This window comes from Aulonocara sp. 'chitande type north' Nkhata Bay, linkage group LG18 (genome assembly GCF_057382095.1).
Source record: "Aulonocara sp. 'chitande type north' Nkhata Bay isolate Kocher_YH1m ecotype deep benthic linkage group LG18, A_spYH_male_GT1.1, whole genome shotgun sequence".
In the NCBI taxonomy this organism is placed as follows: domain Eukaryota; kingdom Metazoa; phylum Chordata; class Actinopteri; order Cichliformes; family Cichlidae; genus Aulonocara; species Aulonocara sp. 'chitande type north' Nkhata Bay.
Window position 1 is genome coordinate 46,124 of NC_141361.1, and position 22,256 is coordinate 68,379.

Below are 22,256 nucleotides of genomic sequence, written 5' to 3' on the forward strand. Positions count from 1 at the left end.
CAATGAAGAAATAATAATAATAATAATAATAATGGATTGGATTTATACAGCGCTTTTCAAGGCACCCAAAGCGCTTTACAATGCCACTATTCAGTCACTCTCACATTCACACACTGGTGGAGGCAGCTACGGTTGTAGCCACAGCTGCCCTGGGGCAGACTGACAGAAGCCAGGCTGCCATATCGCGCCATCGGCCCCTCTGGCCAACACCAGTAGGCAAGTAGGGTAAAGTGTCTTGCCCAAGGACACAACGACCAGGACAGAGAGCCCAGGGATCGAACCGGCGACCTTCCGGTTACACATGCGATTCCCAACCCCCTGAGCCACGGTCGCCCCAATGTAACATTTTTTAAATGATCCCAAATTACAATCTCTGAGCTGTGTCTGTAATCAAACCTCTGTAACTTTGCTTCCCTTCAGCAGCACCAGTTCATGTTCACATGTTGATTCATGGTTTTCTTCAGTTTTTGTTCTGCTGCAGAAGATTTTAAGGTCATCTGCTATAAAAAGCCAGGCCAGGAACATCTGCTTCATGTTTTATCCTCAGTTACTCTGACACAAAGCTGTGATGCTCACACCTCTGATGAACCTTTGTTTATAATATGGTAAATGGCCTGTATTTGTATAGCGCTTTACTAGTCCCTAAGGACCCCAAAGCGCTTTACACATTCAGTCATTTTACACATTCAGTCATATGTTAATATTTCTGACTGGCTGATGCCAATTTTTCCTGATTCAAATTGAATTTAATTAAATCGACCTTGTGAATCTGAATCAAATCTATTCTAGAAATCAGTGACGATACCCAGCTCCAACGTAGAGGATCTGTACTTGAAACATGAAACATCCCACCCAAACGCATCACTTACTGTGAGCCAAGTTAACGTGAACCACAGGAGAACCACAGGTGAAGCTAAAGCTGTTTGAAACATGAATTTGAAAATGTGGTTTTAAATTAAGTTATTATGATAATGTGTCTGACCTCTGACCTCTGTGTGTGTTTGTGCTCATACCTGTTCAGGTGTCGAGTTACCGTCGTCCAGCAGAAACGGAAACACGCCGTCTGCAGCTGCTTTTATAAGCACAGCTGTGTGTGTGTGTGTGTGTGTGTGTGTGTGTGTGTGTGTGTGTGTGTGTGTGTGTGTGTAATTAACCTGTTAGGACAACAGCAATTATGTTCATTCCCACAGTTTCACCCCACCGTGTGTGTGTTTACAGGTAAATGATGACTGTACCTAACTGGTTCAGGTGTGACGGTGCCTATGGGAACGTATAGGTGTGTGTGTGTGTGTGTGTGTGTGTGTGTGTGTGTGTGTGTGTGTGTTCATATAATGACCTTTACATTCTCACGACATCAGCCGCATGAAAAACTTTTGATCTTCCCCGTCTCCTTATTTGCTTCCCTGTCTCCTTATGTCCTTCCCTGTCTCCTTATATACACTTTGTAGTCCTGTGTTCTGTTCCAGGATCAGGTCTCAGTGCTGATGCTCGTGCTTCAGTAACACACGGTCCTGTCTTTGGTGTGATGGGCGTGTTCTAAGCTGTGACCTAGCGACCTGTTCGGGAACACAAAGATTATTTTATTGCATAAAATAGCGCTAATCGTATCAGCGCTATGTTCCACTCAGCCAGAGGAGGAAAAGTCTGTTTTAGGGTCCCCTGGCTCACACCTGTCCCCTGGCTCACACCTGTCCCCTGTCACACACCTGTCCCCTGTCTCACACCTGTCCCCTGTCACACACCTGTCCCCTGGCTCACACCTGTCCCCTGGCACACACCTGTCCCCTGACTCACATCTGTCCCCTGTCACACACCTGTCCCCTGTCTCACACCTGTCCCCTGTCTCACACCTGTCCCCTGGCTCACACCTGTCCCCTGGCTCACACCTGTCCCCTGTCACACACCTGTCCCCTGGCTCACACTCCTATCCCCTGTCACACACCTGTCCCCTGGCTCACACTCCTATCCCCTGTCACACACCTGTCCCCTGGCACACACCTGTCCCCTGGCACACACCTGTCCCCTGACTCACATCTGTCCCCTGTCACACACCTGTCCCCTGTCTCACACCTGTCCCCTGGCTCACACCTGTCCCCTGGCTCACACCTGTCCCCTGTCTCACACCTGTCCCTGGCTCACACCTGTCCCCTGTCACACACCTGTCCCCTGGCTCACACCTGTCCCCTGTCACACACCTGTCCGCTGTCACACACCTGTCCCCTGGCTCACACCTGTCCCCTGTCACACACCTGTCCCCTGGCTCACACCTGTCCGCTGTCTCACACCTGTCCCCTGTCTCACACCTGTCCCCTGGCACACACCTGTCCGCTGTCACACACCTGTCCCCTGTCACACACCTGTCCCCTGGCTCACACCTGTCCCCTGACTCACACCTGTCCCCTGTCACACACCTGTCCGCTGTCACACACCTGTCCCCTGGCTCACACCTGTCCCCTGTCACACACCTGTCCCCTGTCTCACACCTGTCCCCTGTCACACACCTGTCCCCTGGCTCACACTCCTATCCCCTGTCACACACCTGTCCCCAGGCTCACACTCCTATCCCCTGTCACACACCTGTCCCCTGTCACACACCTGTCCCCTGGCTCACACCTGTCCCCTGTCACACACCTGTCCGCTGTCACACACCTGTCCCCTGGCTCACACCTGTCCCCTGACTCACACCTGTCCCCTGTCACACACCTGTCCCCTGACTCACACCTGTCCCCTGTCTCACACCTGTCCCCTGGCTCACACCTGTCCCCTGGCACACACCTGTCCGCTGTCACACACCTGTCCCCTGGCTCACACCTGTCCCCTGTCACACACCTGTCCCCTGTCACACACCTGTCCCCTGTCTCACACCTGTCCCCTGTCTCACACCTGTCCCCTGTCACACACCTGTCCCCTGGCTCACACTCCTATCCCCTGTCACACACCTGTCCCCAGGCTCACACTCCTATCCCCTGTCACACACCTGTCCCCTGTCACACACCTGTCCCCTGGCTCACACCTGTCCCCTGGCTCACACCTGTCCACTGTCACACACCTGTCCCCTGGCTCACACCTGTCCCCTGGTTCACATCTGTCCGCTGTCTCACACCTGTCCCCTGTCACACACCTGTCCGCTGTCACACACCTGTCCCCTGGCTCACACCTGTCCCCTGGCTCACACCTGTCCCCTGTCACACACCTGTCCCCTGTCTCACACCTGTCCCCTGTCTCACACCTGTCCCCTGTCACACACCTGTCCCCTGGCTCACACTCCTATCCCCTGTCACACACCTGTCCCCAGGCTCACACTCCTATCCCCTGTCACACACCTGTCCCCTGTCACACACCTGTCCCCTGGCTCACACCTGTCCCCTGGCTCACACCTGTCCACTGTCACACACCTGTCCCCTGGCTCACACCTGTCCCCTGACTCACATCTGTCCACTGTCACACACCTGTCCCCTGACTCACACCTGTCCCCTGGCACACACCTGTCCCCTGACTCACATCTGTCCACTGTCACACACCTGTCCCCCGGCTCACACAGACTCAGCCCTCGTTCATAAAGTGCTTTACAAAGCCCAACATCACGGCTAACAGCTGGTTTTTAGCCAAACAGCCACTTCCTGCAGCCACTGACCCGCAATGAATCCTGGGATATAGTAGGACACATCGGACCCATCCTTAGAATTCGGGGCAAAGAAGGACGCATTTGTCGCCACATTTGAAGGACTCTTTGAAACTGGGCAGCCTTTGTCGCGCTGCTGTGACATCATTGCATACAAACGCGGCCTTTGAAGCATCCGCCCCTGAATTCAGACACACAGCTCACACTGTGGGAGGTCAAAGGTCACAGGTGACATTCATGCTTCTGTGCTACTCAGTCAGACACACACACACACACACACACACACACAGAAGCCATTAAGATTCTAATGTGTGTGTGAGTGCTAATCTGTTGTTTTTGCAGCAGCAGCTGATTCTCGTTTACCGTAATCAGTGAGCTTTTATTCTGACATGTTCTGTAAACAGAAACAGGAAGTTCACCTGCGTCACACTCTGTGGGAACCTGTGCACGCGCACACACACATACTTGTTTTTCTGTCTTAGTGAGGACATCTCATTGACGTAATGTGCTGCTGTCACCCTGACACTAAAACCACATTTGGAGACTCAAACATGTGTTCAGACTCGTGGAGACGGACTGTTGGTCCTCTGAGCGCTGACCGAGGACGTGATTGTGGAACATCCTTATGAATAATGTTCACACTGTCAAAGGTCAAAGGTCACAGGTGACAGTCATGTTTCTGTGCTAATCAGTCAGACACACACACATGCGCACTCACACACACGTGTGTGTATTCATAACCTTGTGGGGACAGTTGACATAACCCTAACCATGACCCACCTGTGGCCCTGACACTAAGACCACATTCTGAGTGTGCAAAAGGCCTTCAGCCCCGCGAGGACCAGTAAAGTTCAAAGAAAAACACGTGACGACCTTTGCAGCTTCATAAATATTTATGTCTCCTGCTGACAGGTGAGCTCACAGGTGAGCTGCAGCTTCAGCACTGATGGGGGAGGGGTGGGCGTGTTCAGGGTCTGGACCTTCGTCCTGGTTCTGATTGGTTCTGGAGCAGATTTCAGTCCCGGCTGGTTTTGGGTGTTTCTCAGCGGAGCAGCAGAACACAGAGCGGGTCCTCGGAGCTACCAATGAGAGGGCAAACACCACAGAAGAAGACGTGGAGTCGAAGGAGGAGGCGCGGTTCTGATGAGCCTGGGTCACTGAGCGGTTGCAGCTGCCTCTTCCTCCTCCTGCCTCCTCCTCTCCTTTACCTCCTTCAGTCCCTCCTGGATCCTGTCCACAGCCTCCTGGTCTGCGGCCTGCCGGGCCAGACCCAGAGCCTCCTGGTAGAACCGCAGTGAGTCATCCAGCCGGCCTGAGGGACAGAACCAGACGGCGTGAGACGGGCGGAGTAAGACCCGCCCCCCGATCTCTGTTCCTTGCTCACCTGTGTGCAGCAGGATGCCCGCCATGTTTCCCAGCAGCACGTGGAGGTCCGGGTGTCCGGCTGAGCGGCTCAGTTCCACCGCCCGCCGGACCAGTGCCAGGGCATCGTCATGGTGACCCTGCAGATCCAAGATGGTGGCCAGGTCGCTCATCAGCACAAGGGTCTGACAGAGACACGAAGAAGAGTTTAGATACCGACCGACGAGTCTACCTGTAGGCGTGATTACCTGTAGGCGTGACTACCTGTGGGTGTGTCTCTCCCTGCTCCTGGCAGCAGATGTTCAGGGCGTCCTGGTAATCCTGTCCAGCCTGTTTCAGGTGCAGCGTGGACGCTCGGTACCGAGCCCGTGAGTCCAAACACAGCCCGAGCAGGAGGCGGGTCTCCTTCCTAAGAGCCTCCTGCTCCTCTGAGGGCGACACGCAGGTTAGTCACGTGACTTCATGATCACGTTTGAACTCAGCAGCAAGCGTCTGCCTTCGAGTCCCAGCAGAGGGACTAACGAGCCCACCAAACTCTGCAGGATCTGCTGATTCCTCCTTCAGCTCATCTGTAACCAGCTGTTAAGCTCCTCCCTCCTTATGTTGATTTTATTCAAAGGCAAAGGGGTTCATGTGACACGGCTCAAAGAGACGGAGGCAACCCGCTCTAACTCCGCCCCCCTGTGCCACTCACCTGTGGGCTCCTCTCCTAGGGGCTCTTTATGCTTCTCCAGTTTCACCTCCAGAGACTCCATACAGAACCTGAAACCGTGCTCTGCAAGCTCCGCCCTCAAACAAGAAAGCACACAGAAAGTCAGGGAGCTGTGACCTCAGCTTCCTGTCAGCTGACCGGCTGAATTTGCCCTCACTTGTTCTGCTCGGCGTAGATGGTGGCCAGCTTCAGCGACATCTCGATGACGGCATTGTCGTCCTGGAAACAGACAGGAAATCAGGTGGGTTCACCCGCTGAATTCCAGGTGAAACGAACGAGCACTGACCTGCGGAGTTCCTCCCGCCAGCATGAAGCTCATCGCCGCTTTGAAGAGTTTCTCAGCCTGCGAGAAACGGGAGCACAAAGGATGACATCACAGAGGACCCGCCAATAGCAGACAGACCCTTGGCTGCGAAAAAATGCTTCACATTAACGAGGTCGCCGAGAACGAACATCGAGAGCGAGCGGAGGAGAAACCGGTCAGCTGTGTGTGAACGCTGAGCTCGTCAGAGCTATCTGGCTTTAATGACGACGTATGAACAAACGTCTGTGTTTATTAAGGCTGCTGTGTTTCACGTTTTAAATTTTCTATTTAATCTGAACAAGCCCCTAAAAACAGTCAGTGATCACTGTCAGCCTCTCGGGTTTTATCACCACTGTTCGTTTTAAAGTTGTTTAAAACCTTCCGATGTAGCTGCAGCCCAGCAAGCTAGCCCAACTTCAGTAACCCTACAAACATCACTGCTGTTTAGTTTTCTGTCTTCATTCATGTTGGACGTGACAGCAGAGCTGTACGTTTGAATTTCAGAACATGCTGCATCATGTTTAGGTGGAAACTTCTAATGACGTCAGGATAACGCTCACACAGGGGGACGCTTTCTCTAGGTATACTTCCTGTTTCTGTAAATGGAGGGCAACAACTTCACTTCCTGTTTGATGGCAGGTCCACTGGAGCATTTGGGGGCGTGGCCTACCTGCTGAATGTCACTGTGGACCTCTCATACTGCTCAAACAGCACAAACAAAGATGGAGGACAGGTCTGCTGCAGACGTGTCGTACATCAGTATCACCTGACATGATCTGCAAGTCCGGCGTCTGACCCAGATGGCGTCTCCGGCACCATCACTGAGCCATCGGTGCTAAACGCTGCCCTGATCATCTCCACGCAACTGCCCGACGACAACCGTCCTATTCTAAGCATGCGCTGTGACACGGACCGGCTTGAGTCCACCTGACAGAAGCCCAGCATATCCTCTAAAGCACATGCTCACGTTAGAGGCCCCGCCTCCAACATGTGACACAAAAACAAACGCTCATGCCTGTTTACAAACTGAACGTTTCTTCACATTGTTTTTGATCATAACAAACATTTGCTGTGACAGTCGATTAGTGTTTGTGTGCTGTGTGATCAGTCCCAGCCTCCACCAGCAGGTGTCACCGTTTCCTCTCTGTGATGGAGCAGATACTCACGCTGTCCAGCTGACCCTGCACGTAGGCCAGGTTCGCCATCTGAGGACACAGGTGAGCGATAAACAGGTAAACAGCTTAGTGTGTGTGTGAGAAGTTCACGGAGGTCAGAGGTCAGATGTTACCAGGCTGTAGGTGTAGATGATGGCCTGGTTGTTGTGCGTCTGATGAGCGAGAACAACGGCCTGATGGAGGAACCCCGAGGCGGCCTGCAGCTGACCCCGATGCACGCTGAGCTGAGACACACACAGAGTTGTCAGTACTGCTGCTGTTACAGAAGAAGACCCACTGACCCCACTGCTCTCACACAGGTGTAACTCTGTGACGGTGGGTTTAAGAGTATTTTTGAGATTTTCCATTTTCATTTTTTTAATCCCGTCCACATGTAAACGCTAAGAACAAAAAGTCTGGAAGCCTGGGAGGGAAAGAGTAAGTAGGGTTTTGTGACCTCACAGAACTTTAAGTACGTCTGAAAGTCCATGTTTTTCTAGTGACAGATAATTTTATGTTCCTTTCAAGTATTCATGTTGATAACCAAAGACAGTGTTTTGGTTGGTGCAGACTCGCAGCTGAGGAACGAACAAAGTGCAAACATACATTCAATTAAAAGAAAATACATTTATTCAAAACCAACGTCGGGATTTGGGTTGTGAGAGCGTCTGTGTTCAATTAGCAAGCTATGGTCCACTCGACCAGAGGACGAACAATCAGTTAACCACCTGTCCCCTGGCACACACCATTGAACGACTGGCGACCTGTAGCCCTGACCCCCATCGTAAGCAAATGCTTCGAGAAGCTGGTCAGGGACTTCATCTGCTCTGCACTACCCGACTCACTGGACCCTCTACAGTTCGCATACCGCCACAACAGGTCCACTGATGATGCCATAGCCCTGACACTACATACTGCCCTGTCACACCTGGAGAAGAGAGACACGTATGTGAGGATGCTGTTTGTAGATTACAGCTCAGCATTCAATACCATCGTTCCCTCGAAGCTGGACAGGAAACTGCAGGATCTAGGACTGAGCAGCTCCCTCTGCAGCTGGATCCTTAGCTTCCTGTCTGACAGACGCCAGGTGGTCAGACTGGGCAGCATCACCTCATCCCCCATCACACTGAACACTGGTGCTCCACAGGGGTGTGTACTGAGCCCTCTCCTGTACTCACTCTACACCTACGACTGCACAGCCACTAACAGCTCCAACATCATTGTGAAGTTTGCGGACGACACTACAGTGGTGGGTCTTATCACCAACGGTGATGAGACGGCTTACAGGGAGGAGGTCAGCGCCCTGACCCACTGGTGTCAAGACAACCATCTCACCCTCAACGTCGCAAAGACAAAGGAGTTGATAGTGGACTTCCGGAGGTGCAGAGAAGTACACACCCCCATCACCATCAACGGCGCTGCTGTGGAGAGAGTGAGCAGCTTCCGCTTCCTTGGTGTACATCTGGCTGAGGATCTTACGTGGTCAGTACACACAAACAAAACAGTGAAGAAGGCGCAGCAGCGCCTCTTCTTTCTCAGGAGACTGAAAAGATTCAGCATGAGCCCCCGCATCCTCAGGACCTTCTATCACTGTGCCATTGAGAGCATCCTCACTGGATGCATCACCACCTGGTACGGCAACAGCACCGCCTACAACTGCAAAGCTCTCCAGCAAGTAGTGCGGTGCTCTGAACGGATAATTGGAGGTGAGCTTCCCTCCCTCCAAGACATCTACAGGAAGCGGTGCCTGAGGAAAGCAGGGAGGATCATCAAGGACTCCAGTCACCCCAGCCATAAACTGTTCAGACTGCTTCCATCAGGAAGGAGGTTCTGCAGCATCCGGTCCCGTACCAGCAGACTGAGAGACAGCTTCTTCCATCAGGCCATCAGACTGCTGAACACGTCATAGACACCTCAGCTTCACTACTGGAACTTCAACATTATGCACTCCACACTGTACAGTAATGCCACTGTTTTGCACATATTCAACTCTGTATATTTTATTTTATATATTCTATTCATTGTTGACTCTATTTAATTTGTAAAATATGTGTACACACACACACACACACACGTAGAAAAATATTTAATATACACATCCAGAAATACTATTATATATTGTACATATATTTATTAGTTTCAGATGTAGCCATTATTGTATTTTGCACAACTCTGTTGCTAGTGAAGCTCGCACACAAGAATTTCACTCACATGTGCTGTACCAATGTACCTGCACATGTGATGTGACAATAAAAGTGATTTGAATTGATTTGACACACCCGTCCACTGTCACACACCTGTCCCCTGACTCACACCCGTCCCCTGACTCACACCTGTCACCTGTCACACACCTGTCCCCTGTCACACACCCGTCCCCTGACTCACACCTGTCACCTGTCACACACCTGTCCCCTGACTCACACCTGTCCCCTGACTCACACCTGTCCACTGTCACACACCTGTCCCCTGACACACACCCGTCACCTGTCACACACCCGTCCCCTGGCACACACCTGTCCCCTGACTCACACCTGTCCCCTGGCACACACCTGTCCCCTGTCACACACCTGTCCCCTGTCACACACCTGTCCCCTGACTCACACCTGTCCCCTGGCTCACACCTGTCCCCTGTCACACACCTGTCCCCTGACTCACACCTGTCCCCTGGCACACACCTGTCCCCTGACTCACACCTGTCCCCTGGCACACACCTGTCCCCTGACTCACACCTGTCCCCTGACTCACACCTGTCCCCTGACTCCTGACTCACACCTGTCACACACCTGTCCCCTGACTCACACCTGTCCCCTGACTCACACCTGTCACCTGTCACACACCTGTCCCCTGACTCACACCTGTCCCCTGGCACACACCTGTCCCCTGACTCACACCTGTCCACTGTCACACACCTGTCCCCTGACACACACCTGTCACCTGTCACACACCTGTCCCCTGACTCACACCTGTCCCCTGACTCACACCTGTCCACTGTCACACACCTGTCCCCTGACACACACCCGTCACCTGGCACACACCTGTCCCCTGACTCACACCTGTCCACTGTCACACACCTGTCCCCTGTCACACACCCGTCCCCTGACTCACACCTGTCCCCTGACTCACACCTGTCCCCTGACTCACACCTGTCCACTGTCACACACCTGTCCCCTGACACACACCCGTCACCTGTCACACACCCGTTCCCTGGCACACACCTGTCCCCTGACTCACACCTGTCCCCTGGCACACACCTGTCCCCTGTCACACACCTGTCCCCTGTCACACACCCGTCACCTGTCACACACCCGTCACCTGACTCACACCTGTCCCCTGACTCACACCTGTCCCCTGGCACACACCTGTCCCCTGGCACACACCTGTCCCCTGACTCACACCTGTCCCCTGTCACACACCTGTCCCCTGACTCACACCTGTCCCCTGGCACACACCTGTCCCCTGACTCACACCCGTCCCCTGACTCACACCTGTCCCCTGACTCCTGACTCACACCTGTCACACACCTGTTCACTGTCACACACCTGTCCCCTGACTCACACCTGTCCCCTGGCACACACCTGTCCCCTGACTCACACCTGTCCCCTGACTCACACCTGTCCCCTGGCACACACCTGTCCCCTGACTCACACCTGTCCCCTGACTCACACCTGTCCCCTGGCACACACCTGTCCCCCGGCTCACACAAGTGCTTTACAAAGCTCAACATCACGGCTAACAGCTGGTTTTTACCCAAACAGCCACTTCCTGCAGCAGACAGTGACGTGGACACTTTCTCCTGGTTTATAACAGGAACTCACCGCTGCAGCACTACAGTCTGTTGGCCACAACCAACCAATCACATGACTCCGCTCTGACGGCAGATGTTGCTGAACATGTTTTTAAACTTTGTTACTTAAACCCAGCGTCACAGAGTTTCATGTCCTCTTTAAGCAGCACTGGTCAGGACACACTATTCTTTAATATACAGCATCTCACACACACAGTAGCACTGCTGTGTGTGTGTGTGTGTGTGTGTGTGTGTGTGTGTGTGTGTGTGGTACCTTGGCTTTCTTTAGCAGCAGGATCATCTCGTCCTCCTTCCTCTGAGCTTCATCGCGTTTGTCTTCTTCACTGCTGCCAAACAGGGAGAAGGCTTCACACACACACACACACACACACACACACACACACACACACACAGTGTGAGGTCACAGAGGTGACAGGAAGTAGGAACAGGTTATGAAAGCTGATGAAGAACAATGTTTGTGACCAACCATACCGAGCGCTGCCCACAGCACCCCTCCTCCTCCTCCGCTCACGGTTACCCAGCATGCCGAGCAGCGCGAGCCCTCCACAGGCTGTGATGTCACAGCGTTGCTCTGACTTCTGACAGTGTTAATGCTCAGACTGCAGAAGCAAAAGCGAGTAAAAACTTTTAGTTCACATGCACATGATATGGTTGCCACGGTTACTGTCACATTACCACGTCATTACACCTGGTTGACAAGTTCAAATTCAAATTCAAATTTTATTTGTCACACACACACAACCATACACAGTATGACATGGGGGTGAAATGCTTGTAGCTGTACAATGCCCGACCATTAAATGACAGAAGAAAAGTTTTACAATATTTACAATTTACTACAAAAATTTACAAATTAACTTAGGAATTTACAGTAAAGAATGTGCAAATAGCAGAAGAGATTATGAATTATAGGAATTATAGGATTATAGGAATTATAGGATTATAGGAAATGTGTGGTGGTGCGTGTGGTGACGTGTGTGAGAGTCCAGTCTTATAGTGACGTGTTTGGGAGAGTCCAGTCCTACACCTGGTTCAGGCCCCGAATAGCCTGGGGGAAGAAGCTCCTCCTCATTCTCTCTGTTTTCGCCTTAAGGGAGCGGAAGCGCTTCCCAGACCTCAACAGTGAGAAGAGTCCATTGTTGGGATGGGAGAGGTCCATCATAATCTTCCTAGCTTTGGACTTGCACCGCTTGGTGTAGATTGACAGCAGGTCAGGGAGCTCTGATTGAATGATGCGTTCTGCCGAGCGCACCACTCTTTGCAGATCTCGTCTGTCCTGCTTGGTGCTGTTCCCAAACCAGGTGCAGATGTTTGCCGTCAGGACGCTCTCGATGGTGCAGGAGTAGAAGTTCTTGAGCACCTTCAGTGGCAGATGGAAGTCTCTAAGTCTTCTGAGGAAGAAGAGACGCTGACGGGCTTTCTTAACCAGGGTGTTGATGTGACAGGACCATGACAGGTCCTGAGTGATGTGGACACCCAGGTATCGGAAACTGTCCACTCTCTCCACTGGCGTGCCACTGATGATGAGGGGTTTGTAATTCCTCGCCTGCTGGTCGTGTGTGTGTGTGTGTGTGTGTGTGTAACAGAGCACAGGTGCAGATGTTACTCCAGCTGTTCTGCTGCTGATGTTTGTTGTTGTCAGAGATTCAAACCAGCAACCTTCCTCTGCCCATCATCACTGCACCCTGGCTGCAGTGATGCGGACCAGAGAAGCTGTAAAAGCTGCAGATTTTTGAATGGACTCTGGTGTGAGGACGCGGGAGGCTCAAATCGTGTGAAATGTGACCTACCCTGGTGCGCAGTTTCCGGTCGCTCACCTGTGTGCAGCTCGCGGGTGACGCAGGCTCCATCTGAAACTACCGAACCTGCTCAGAGTCTGCCTGAGGACAGCACGGAGAACACCGGAGGCCGCCATCTTTACTGTTTACATAACGAGCGGAAAACACGACTCCAGACCCTGCGCCTTCAAAATAAATGCAAATAATCTCTCCAGTGTCGAATAATTGAAAAAATCGATCAACAAATATCTCCACAAATATCTCAATTTCTTATTGAGATGTTATTAAACAGATACAGTGAAAATAACATAAAATTACGAGATTTTTACTCCATTCGTCATTAATTCTCATTTATTTTGAAAGGATAATTTCTAGGCCTCTAACAGGCAAGTCATGAGTCTGGAAGCAGTGTGATGGGGGCGGGGCACAGCTTACCTGAGTGTTACAGCTGCACCGTCCGTGCCTTTAAAGTATTACATACATAAATGCCGATATGCTAAATCCCCCCCTTCATGGCCTGCTCTTAAAAACGACCTCTCCCTGTTCCGTAAATCTCTTAAGTTAATAAATAAGCCCCAAGCAATCAAAATGCATAGATTTTTAGAAGAGTTTGATTTTTCTTAGCCCCTTATTTAAGTTATGTGTCTTCTTTATGGAACCTCACTTTTAGAGATTTTATGATCCCCCTTGTCTTCTTTATTTCTGTTCCTTGTTTTTCATTCTTTTTTTATTCTTATTTATTTTTGTATTGGTTATTCATCTTTTTATATTATTATTATGTAGATGTGTGAATATGGATGTGTATGTATGCGCGTGTATATACATATATATGTATATATATGTGTGTGTATGTATGTATGTTTACTTTCAGTTATTGTCGATTTCATTGTAGTGTATAGGAGATGTGATTCTGTTCTGATTGATTTAATATGTCGCTTGTCTCTTTGAGATTGTCATTGTTATTGTTCTAAATAAAGTTCATATAAAAAAAAACAAAAAACGTCTGTGCCTTTAAGATGTCAGCGTACCATCTTCTGACGTCACAAAGCTCCGATGAGCTCAGACTGGTTTATTAAACATGAAGCTGAGTTCACTGCACCGCAGCCACAGATCTCAGTCCTGCAGAGCCTGTGATGATGTCATGATGATGTCATGTGAAACAAACTGTGAGGAATCCCGAAGAACAAAAACAGCTCTGAAGCTAATCAGCCTCCAGGCCGCTAGTGTCCTTTAACACACTCTCAGCCACTTTATTACGAGTTTTAAAAACAGAGTTTTCAAAGTAAAACACCAAATTCGACACACATTTATCAAAGCTGAGACCGGAAAACCGTCAGAATCAAGCGGCTGGGCTCAAACAGCGAATCTCAGTGTGGGGTTGAAAGGTCAGCACTGCAACCCACACTCAGACCACCTGACCAGGGCCCTATTTCAGGAAGCCGGTTTAGTGCAAACTCTGAGTAAGTATACCCTGAGTTAACGGAAACTCTGGGTTTTCGGTTTCACAAAGCGAGTTTAGATTAATTCTGAGTGAGTTACTATGACGACACACTCCGTGAAGCTAACCTGCCCCCTAGCAGGTTTACTTCAACTAACCCTGACTGTCTCCGCCTCTTTGTCAGAAACCTGACTGTAGGAAGTGTCAGACATGGCGTGCTCCTTCCTTGAAGAGCCAGTAGATGTTGAAGCCCAAATTCTCCGCAGAGCTCTCCGTCGGGAGAGAGTGATTAGAGCGCGTTTGGACATTTTATCATTTCCTGATGATTTCCTGTGTGAACGTTACCGTTTCTCAGCACAATCTATAATTTATTTGAATAACATCCTCAGGCCTAATATTGCTCATGTGACACATCGCGGACATTCTCTCAGTTCTGTACATATTATTTGTATTGCACTTCGTTTTTTTGCAAACGGCAGCTTTCTGTATAATATTGGTGACGCTGAGCACGTTTCCAAGGCTACCGTCTGTCGGGCAGTCAGGAATGTTACAGTTGCACTGAAACGTCTCCTGTACTCGTCTGTGGTGTTCCCCGGTCACAGACCCACAAGATTTATCAAAGAGGGATGCCACAAAATTGCAGGTATCAGGATGACCAAAACTTAATGTATGATGTGGTGATACTTGGACTACTACTTAAATTTTACATTTATTCTCACGGTTCCCAGGCGTGATTGGCTGTATAGATGGCACTCACATTCCAATCATTGCTCCTTCAGTAAATGAAGGAGACTATGTGAACAGGAAGTCTTTCCACAGCATTAATGTGCAGGTACATAGTTCCCTGTAGCATTTCAAACTAACAAATTATTTCATTATAGTAATGGATGCTAATTTGTGTTCTCTGCACTGTGAAGATCATATGTGATGCTGCCAACATTATCACAAATGTGGAAGCCAAGTGGCCAGGCTCTGTGAGTGGTGGTGGTGGAGGACCCCCACCTGTTTTTCGGGCCTCCGCTTTTTTTCTGTTGGCTATAACGGGTCACATTTGAGCATACAGAGTAAGCAAATATGTACTTGTAATGTGCTCAGATAATTTCAATAAGTGCTTACAGAGGGGAAATTAATGTAGCCTCTAACTGCAATTGATTTACATCGGACAAACAGACCAAGCACTATGGCTCATGATACAATTACACCTCACCTGTTTGGACTATATTTTTATATTTCATCTTTACTTGCTGCCAGGAACGTTTGGGGCCTGTTGGGTTGCACCTGCGCTCACATCACGTCACAAAATAAAATGTATGAAATAAAAAATAAAATAACATATGATAAAATAACGTGTTAAATGGGTGGAAATCCCTAGATCAATGTTTAAATTAACACTCACGCATTGACTCTGTCGGCTATGTTTTGCCATGCATGCTCCCTTTCTTTTGCAGCTGAGGCTGTTACTTTTTTTCCGCGGAATTTGCATGTTATCGGCATATGCTGCCATCAGAATTTCGGCCTCAAGCGCTGTAAGATACATTGACCGCGCCTTCTTTCCCTCCGTCTCCATGGTGACTCGCTTAATCTGTGCTCCGCTTATCAGGGCTTTATGTATCCTCGTCCGCGCGCTTAACTTGGGGTTAAAGCAACTCCGCGTTGACTGAACTAATTGTTATCAGCCTTTCTGAAACCGAATATTCCGAGTTGGACAGTTCGGGGTTACTCAACCCTGAGTATCGTTTTTCACTCTGAGTTTTCTAAACTGGCTTCCTGAAACAGGGCCCAGGTTTCTGATTGTGAGGCTCCGCCCAGAGTCAGGAGGGGCATTCAACAGCTGTGTGTCTGCGGCGATGAGCTCGCTGCCTGTGATTGGGTGGCTGAAATTAGTACTGTCTGAACTCAAACTGGAAGTCACCTTAAAGCTGAGGTAAAACTGTTGGTCTCACCTAGTGATGGCCAAATGAAGCTTTCCGAAGCACTGAAGCTTGTATTGAAAAACGGTTCATTACTCGAAGCTTTTCAACACAGTCCTCTCCGGTGACATCTGGTGGTGAAAATTTTGAAGAGCAGCTTGAATCTGCAAAATAAAACGGACTGCTCAAGCATCACTGCTCACTCAAGAGTGGAGTTCTCTCTGATATTGGGCCACCGTTCCGTTGCTTTGAACATGTAATTGGTTTTGTTTTCTCGATTGGGGGGCTGAAAAAAATGTAATGCGTATCTGCGTAATACATTTTCATCAATAAACTTTCCCTATTTAAACATGCACTATGGTGTGGCCTTTCTTTGCTCATAACTCCTTGATGTTGGTAAATACAATAAGTGAGCAATATATACATTATACATATGATAACACACAGCACATTATGGAGTATGCCCCTGCTGTGGAGTCCTGCCTCCATCTACTTGTCGTTTAATCACTGGACAGCTGGACAGGTTCATACAAAATATTAGATGAGGCCAATTGTCCTATACATATTTTTGACCTAGGGGTGGGATTGATTGTGAACTGGAAAGGGAAAATGCTTAGGGAGCTGAGTACGGCTGCATCGTCACTGATTTGTAGAATCATTTTGATTCGATACAGGATCCGATTCAATTTGATTGGAATCTGGAAAGTTTTGCCTCAGTCAGAAATATTACAATTCTGATCATTTAACAGTATATATCCATAATTTCGTATCTATTAAAAGAAAGCTGACACATGTGAGACTTAATTAGAGATGTAACCAGAGAGTTATGAAACCTGCAGCTGCAGAAGCCAGCGGAAAAAAAAAGAGGCAAACACAGCGCGGACCCGACGACGCACCAAAATCTGACTCTGACGCGTCGGGTCCGCGCTCTGTGTTCACGTTTGTATGCAGAATCCGTAAACCTGCTCCCAGTTACTGTTTTAGCTGCATGGTGTTTGACGACATGTTTTGAGGTTTAACCTGAGATGCTGGCGTTTCAGGCATAATAACGTTAATTTACAAATCGACACGGGATTGTAATGAATCAATATCACTTTATTCAATTTAGCATGGATTGTAATCAGAAAAGCGATAATCAAAACCCACCCCTAATCAAGAACTTGCAAAGTAAAAACATGCTCTATGTCAGGTAGCCCTTTTGTTATTTACATTTAAAAAGAGGATTAGTGTTACTGTGCGCTGGCTGAGTCTGTTTCTTTTCTTAGAAATAGTTTCTCCTGCCCTGGAGAAAATCCACTTGCATGGAACAGAAGAGGCTGTGGAGTGCAGGAACCACACTGCAAGCTGGTAGATATGCAGGTATTCCTGGGTCCTGCAGACTATCACCTAAAAACAATAAACAAAATGATTTTCTAAACTGTAGCAATGTAATGTACGTATAGTGTCAAATACATTTTTGTAGTCTTCATTAGCTTTAATTCACATGGAAGTGTTCCTGAAGTCATATGCTGTAATGATATTTACATTATGAAAACATGATTTTGGACATTTCAGGTTTTTCACTTCGGCAGATAAAATGAATTGAGCAAAATCAACTCAAAATATTCCCACACGCCAGAACGTCCTCTCTTCCTCGCTGGCTCCATATCTGTCAGTGGAATGATCACCTCGTCGCTCTCTGTCACCATCAACACACTCCACGAATCCCGTGGATGATTCACTTCCTTATATCCGTTTGAATCAGGTACCGAAGCAGTTACGTGCGTAATGAAGCTTCGGACGTCACTGGTCACGTGACTTTTGCCAAACGAAGCAAGCCTCGACACAGTGCTTCTGAACCAGTGTGTTGTTTTTTTCGACACACGCTCCGGAGCGTCAGCTTCAAGCGGGCCATCACTAGTCTCACCTTTTATTTTCCAGTTTTACCGCCACTCTGTGGTCACTCAGCATGTGTCAGATGTAACCTCATCAACCAATCAGGGAACAGATGTCCCTAGCAAATGGTGGTTACTGGGGGTCACTGAACAGTTTGCAAACCAGTCTGCAGGCCTGGGCCCTGTTTCAGGAAGCCGGTTTGGAAAACTCAGAGTGAAAAACGACACTCACGGTTGAGTAACCCCGAACTGTCCAACTCGGAATATTCGGTTTCAGAAAGGCTGATAACAATTAGTTCAATCAACGCGGAGTTGCTTTAACCCCAAGTGAAGCGCGCGGACGAGGATACATAAAGCCCTGATAAGCGGAGCACAGATTAAGCGAGTCACCATGGAGACGGAGGGAAAGAAGGCGTGATCAATGTATTTTACAGCGCTTGAGGCCGAAATTCTGATGGCAGCATATGCCGATAACATGCAAATTCCACGGAAAAAAGTAACACAGCCTCAGCTGCAAAAGAAAGGGAGCATGCATGGCAAAACATAGCCGACAGAGTCAATGCGTGAGTGTTAATATAAACATTGATCGAGGGATTTCCACCCATTTAACACGTTATTTTATCATATGTTATTTTATTTGTTATTTTATACATTTTATTTTGTGATGTGATGTGAGCGCAGGTGCAACCCAACAGGCCCCAAACGTTCCTGGCAGCAAGTAAAAATGAAATATAAAAATATAGTCCAAACAGGTGAGGTGTAATTGTATTATGAGCCATAGTGCTTGGTCTGTTTGTCCCATGTAAATCAATTGCAGTTAGAGGCTACATTAATTTTCTTTCTGTAAGCACTTATTGAAATTATCTGAGCACATTACAAGTACATATTTGCTTACTCTGTATGCTCAAATGTGACCCGTTATAGCCAACAGAAAAAAAGCGGAGGCCCGAAAAACAGGTGGGGGTCCTCCACCACCACCACTCACAGAGGCTGAGCAGTTGGCCCTCAGCCAAAACAGTGGGCGCCCTGTGGCCGAAGGCATCTCTGCGGGGACATCCTCTGAGTCAATAACCCCGCAAGACACAAGTGCCTACATAGGGGGTAAATTCAAAATAATACATGATGTGCATACATCCTTTCTTCACAGTCACCTTTGCAGTGCGACACATTCATCTGATAAACTCTTTACCATAATGGATTATTTTGTAGTGAAGTTATTTTCCTACTGATTTTGCCTTCCCTCAGTCTTGGTTGTCTTTGAGAGCATAATGACAATGAAGTGTAAGGTGATTGGTATGTTTGTTAATTGCCATTTGGTCCCTTGTAAGTTATAAGTGACCTGTATAAACCTCATATTCTATCAGTTGATGGTGGTGGTGTACTGCATCTGGTGCAGCCTCCTGTTGAGCCAGACCAACATGCAGTTGTGAGTAATACTCCACAGATTATATGAGTGTACAGTAGAACAGCAATGTTGTTAATTTCTTTACTACAGGAAAATAATGAAGAAACATTGACAGCTGTTACAGAGGAGGAAGCAACAGAGACACTTTATGAGGTTTACATCTTTTAATACTTTGTGTACAGGAAACACAGGCGACCAATAAAGCCAGTTGAACAAAAAATCTGTTTATTCTTCTTTCAACATGTTGAGGTGATGGGTCAAAAGAAATGATTGTGACATATGGTGTCTCTGACTGCGCTTCCATCTTGTATGTCCGTGGGAGGGTCAGGATGTTCATGGTTTGGATCACTGCTGATGTTTGGTTCAGAAGGACAGTGTTCTCCTCTAATTGTGGCAATGTTGTGAAGAATCACACATGCCACAATAATGTCACATGCCCTTTCTGGGGTGACCCTGAGTCTTTGCAGGCACTGGAACCGGGCCTTAAGCATTCCGATAGTCATTTCAACTCTGGCTCTTGTCCTGCAATTAGCCAGATTATATCGCTGCTGTGGGCCCGGTTCAGGGTCAGGGTAAGGGGTAAGCAAATAGGGTAAACATGGATACCCCCTATCACCAAGCAAGTAGCCAGTGAACTCTCCTAAGACAGAAGGGTACACTTCAGTTCAAATGTCCCTGAAGCAATTGGTCTTTATATATTTTAAAGTATTCTCAACTCACCATGTCCAAATTTTGTGCTCAGTGTACATTCACGGAATATTTGTGAGTCATGGACAGAGCCTGGCCACTTGGCTTCCACATTTGTGATAATGTTGGCAGCATCACATATGATCTTCACAGTGCAGAGAACACAAATTAGCATCCATTACTATAATGAAATAATTTGTTAGTTTGAAATGCTACAGGGAACTATGTACCTGTACATTAATGCTGTGGAAAGACTTCCTGTTCACATAGTCTCCTTCATTTACTGGAGGAGCAATGATTGGAATGTGAGTGCCATCTATACAGCCAATCACGCCTGGGAACCCTGAAAATAAATGTAACATTTAAGTAGTAGTCCAAGTATCACCACATCATACATTAAGTTTTGGTCATCCTGCTACCTGCAATTTTGTGGCATCCCTCTTTGATAAATCTTGTGGGTCTATGACCGGGGAACACCACAGACGAGTACAGGAGACGTTTCAGTGCAACTGTAACATTCCTGACTGCCCGACAGACGGTAGCCTTGGAAACGTGCTCAGCGTCACCAATATTATACAGAAAGCTGCCGTTTGCAAAAAAACGAAGTGCAATACAAATAATATGTACAGAACTGAGAGCATGTCCGCGATGTGTCACATGAGCAATATTAGGCCTGAGGATGTTATCCAAATAAATTATAGATTGTGCTGAGAAACGGTAACGTTCACACAGAAAATCATCAGGAAATGATAAAATGTCCAAACGCGCTCTAATCACTCTCTCCCGGCGGAGAGCTCTGCGGAGAATTTGGGCTTCAACATCTACTGGCTCTTCAAGGAAGTGGCACGCCATGTCCGACACTTCCTACTGTCAGGTTTCCGACAAAGGGGCGGAGACAGTCAGGGTTAGTTGTAGTAAACCTGCTAGGGGGCAGGTTAGCTTCACGGAGTGTGTCGTCATAGTGACTCACTCAGGCTGCAGCTGAACTCGCTTTGTGAAACCGAAAACCCAGAGTTTTCGTTAACTCAGGGTATACTTACTCAGTTTTTCCACTAAACCGGCTTCCTGAAATAGGGCCCTGGTGTGACTGTGGCGTAAGCCAATCAAAGTGTGTTTAGGGTCAGCAGCAGTCAGAGGGGTTCTCGTTTACACTGACACACTGGAATAAACTGATGATGTAAGACGGTTTCTGTATGCTGATGTCAGTGTGGTTCATGCTCAAAACCAAGGTCAGGAAGTTTAAACAAAGTCAGAGGTCACACAAAGCCGTGAACCTTAGTGACTCTGAACACCAGAGGCGGAGGCAGACATTTGATACACCCGGGGCTTAGCCCTAAAGGGTAGTATGGGCTCTGCTTTGAGTTTGTTCAAAAAAGAATGACTTCATATAGGGAAAAATATATATCACATGTGCAGGACACCTTAAACTAGGTTTTTAATTAAGCAGCGAGGCAGAACAAAGTCGGGGCTGTATCAAGACACGAGGACTAAACTCCAATTCAACCAGACCCAGAACTGATCCGGAATTAAAACAGGACTACAACAGTTCAAAATCAGGACTACTGAGGACTTAACCAAGACAGAACCAGAACTAGATGATAGCAGCACTGAAAATCATCATAGACCTGCACTACACTTATTTTTTAATTCTACCAAAGTACAATATTTAGATTCAGAGAAGTTTATATAATTATTTATCCTTGTTGTGCAAACAAGCTGCATAACTTAATAAATATGGTATCGTAGGTCCTCATGTATCTCGTACCTACGATACGGTGATACTTTTGGTAAACAACAATTTGACTAACATGTGTGTCTCACCTGCTCTTGTTCATCTCTGTTCTGTCCTCGTTCTCCCTCTCTGTTCCTCTCTCTCTCTTTATTCTGACATTTAACTAATTCAAAAGATATTTCAATATTTATTTAACCAAAACAAAACAAGTTTACTCTAAATTGATGTTGTGCAGTAAAAATTGTTCTTGTGTTTTCCATAAAGTGTAAATATCTGTTTTCAGCTGTGAATATCCTGCTGTGTGTTGAAGTTCCTCTTGTTTTGCATAGAAATATACTGAACAACATACAAAGCATAATATATAAAATAACATTTACCTGAGTTTTTTCTTTGAAAGAAGCTCCTCATGTCCATTCTTGTGTATCAGTGCATAACTGAAACCGATTTATTTCACATTTCACTGTGTGTTATAC

The 22,256-nt window shown here is 47.9% G+C and overlaps 2 protein-coding genes across 5 annotated transcripts in view; both read right to left on the reverse strand.

The window, feature by feature from the left end:
* Positions 1-1,681, reverse strand: part of slc4a2a (solute carrier family 4 member 2a) — a 34,640-nt gene extending 32,959 nt beyond the window's left edge. Inside the window, exon 1 of the mRNA XM_086273613.1 lies at positions 1,337-1,681. The gene's annotated coding sequence lies outside the window, so the exon portion shown is untranslated. The remainder of the gene's footprint in view (positions 1-1,336) is intronic.
* A 1,803-nt stretch (positions 1,682-3,484) lies between these two features.
* ttc19 (tetratricopeptide repeat domain 19) lies at positions 3,485-12,892 on the reverse strand. 4 transcript variants are annotated; one of them, XM_086272653.1, is made up of 11 exons: positions 12,750-12,838; positions 11,426-11,558; positions 11,213-11,304; positions 7,289-7,399; positions 7,167-7,205; positions 5,983-6,039; positions 5,854-5,915; positions 5,679-5,773; positions 5,249-5,412; positions 5,007-5,169; positions 3,485-4,934 (listed from the first exon to the last, which is right to left on the reverse strand). In XM_086272653.1, the coding sequence occupies exons 2-11, from the start codon at positions 11,481-11,483 to the stop codon at positions 4,777-4,779; spliced, it is 999 nt and encodes a 332-aa protein (XP_086128779.1). In that variant the 5' UTR covers positions 11,484-11,558; positions 12,750-12,838; the 3' UTR covers positions 3,485-4,776. The 4 variants fall into 4 exon arrangements, with proteins under 4 accessions (XP_086128779.1, XP_086128778.1, XP_086128777.1 ...); XM_086272652.1 differs by having other exon boundaries at positions 3,486-4,934; positions 12,777-12,892; XM_086272650.1 differs by having other exon boundaries at positions 3,488-4,934; positions 11,431-11,558; positions 12,777-12,892.
* Between the last annotated feature and the right edge of the window lie 9,364 nt (positions 12,893-22,256).

Coding starts and splice junctions, on each gene's coding strand:
- ttc19 (XM_086272650.1), bottom strand. CDS start 12,874: ATGGCGGCCTCCGGTGTTCTCCGTGCTGTCCTCAGGCAGACTCTGAGC. Junction 11,559..12,776: donor CACCCGCGAGCTGCACACAG/GTGAGCGACCGG, acceptor TTGCTTCTGCAG/TCTGAGCATTAACACTGTCA. Junction 6,040..7,166: donor TGCAGGGTCAGCTGGACAGC/GTGAGTATCTGC, acceptor CGTTTCTCGCAG/GCTGAGAAACTCTTCAAAGC.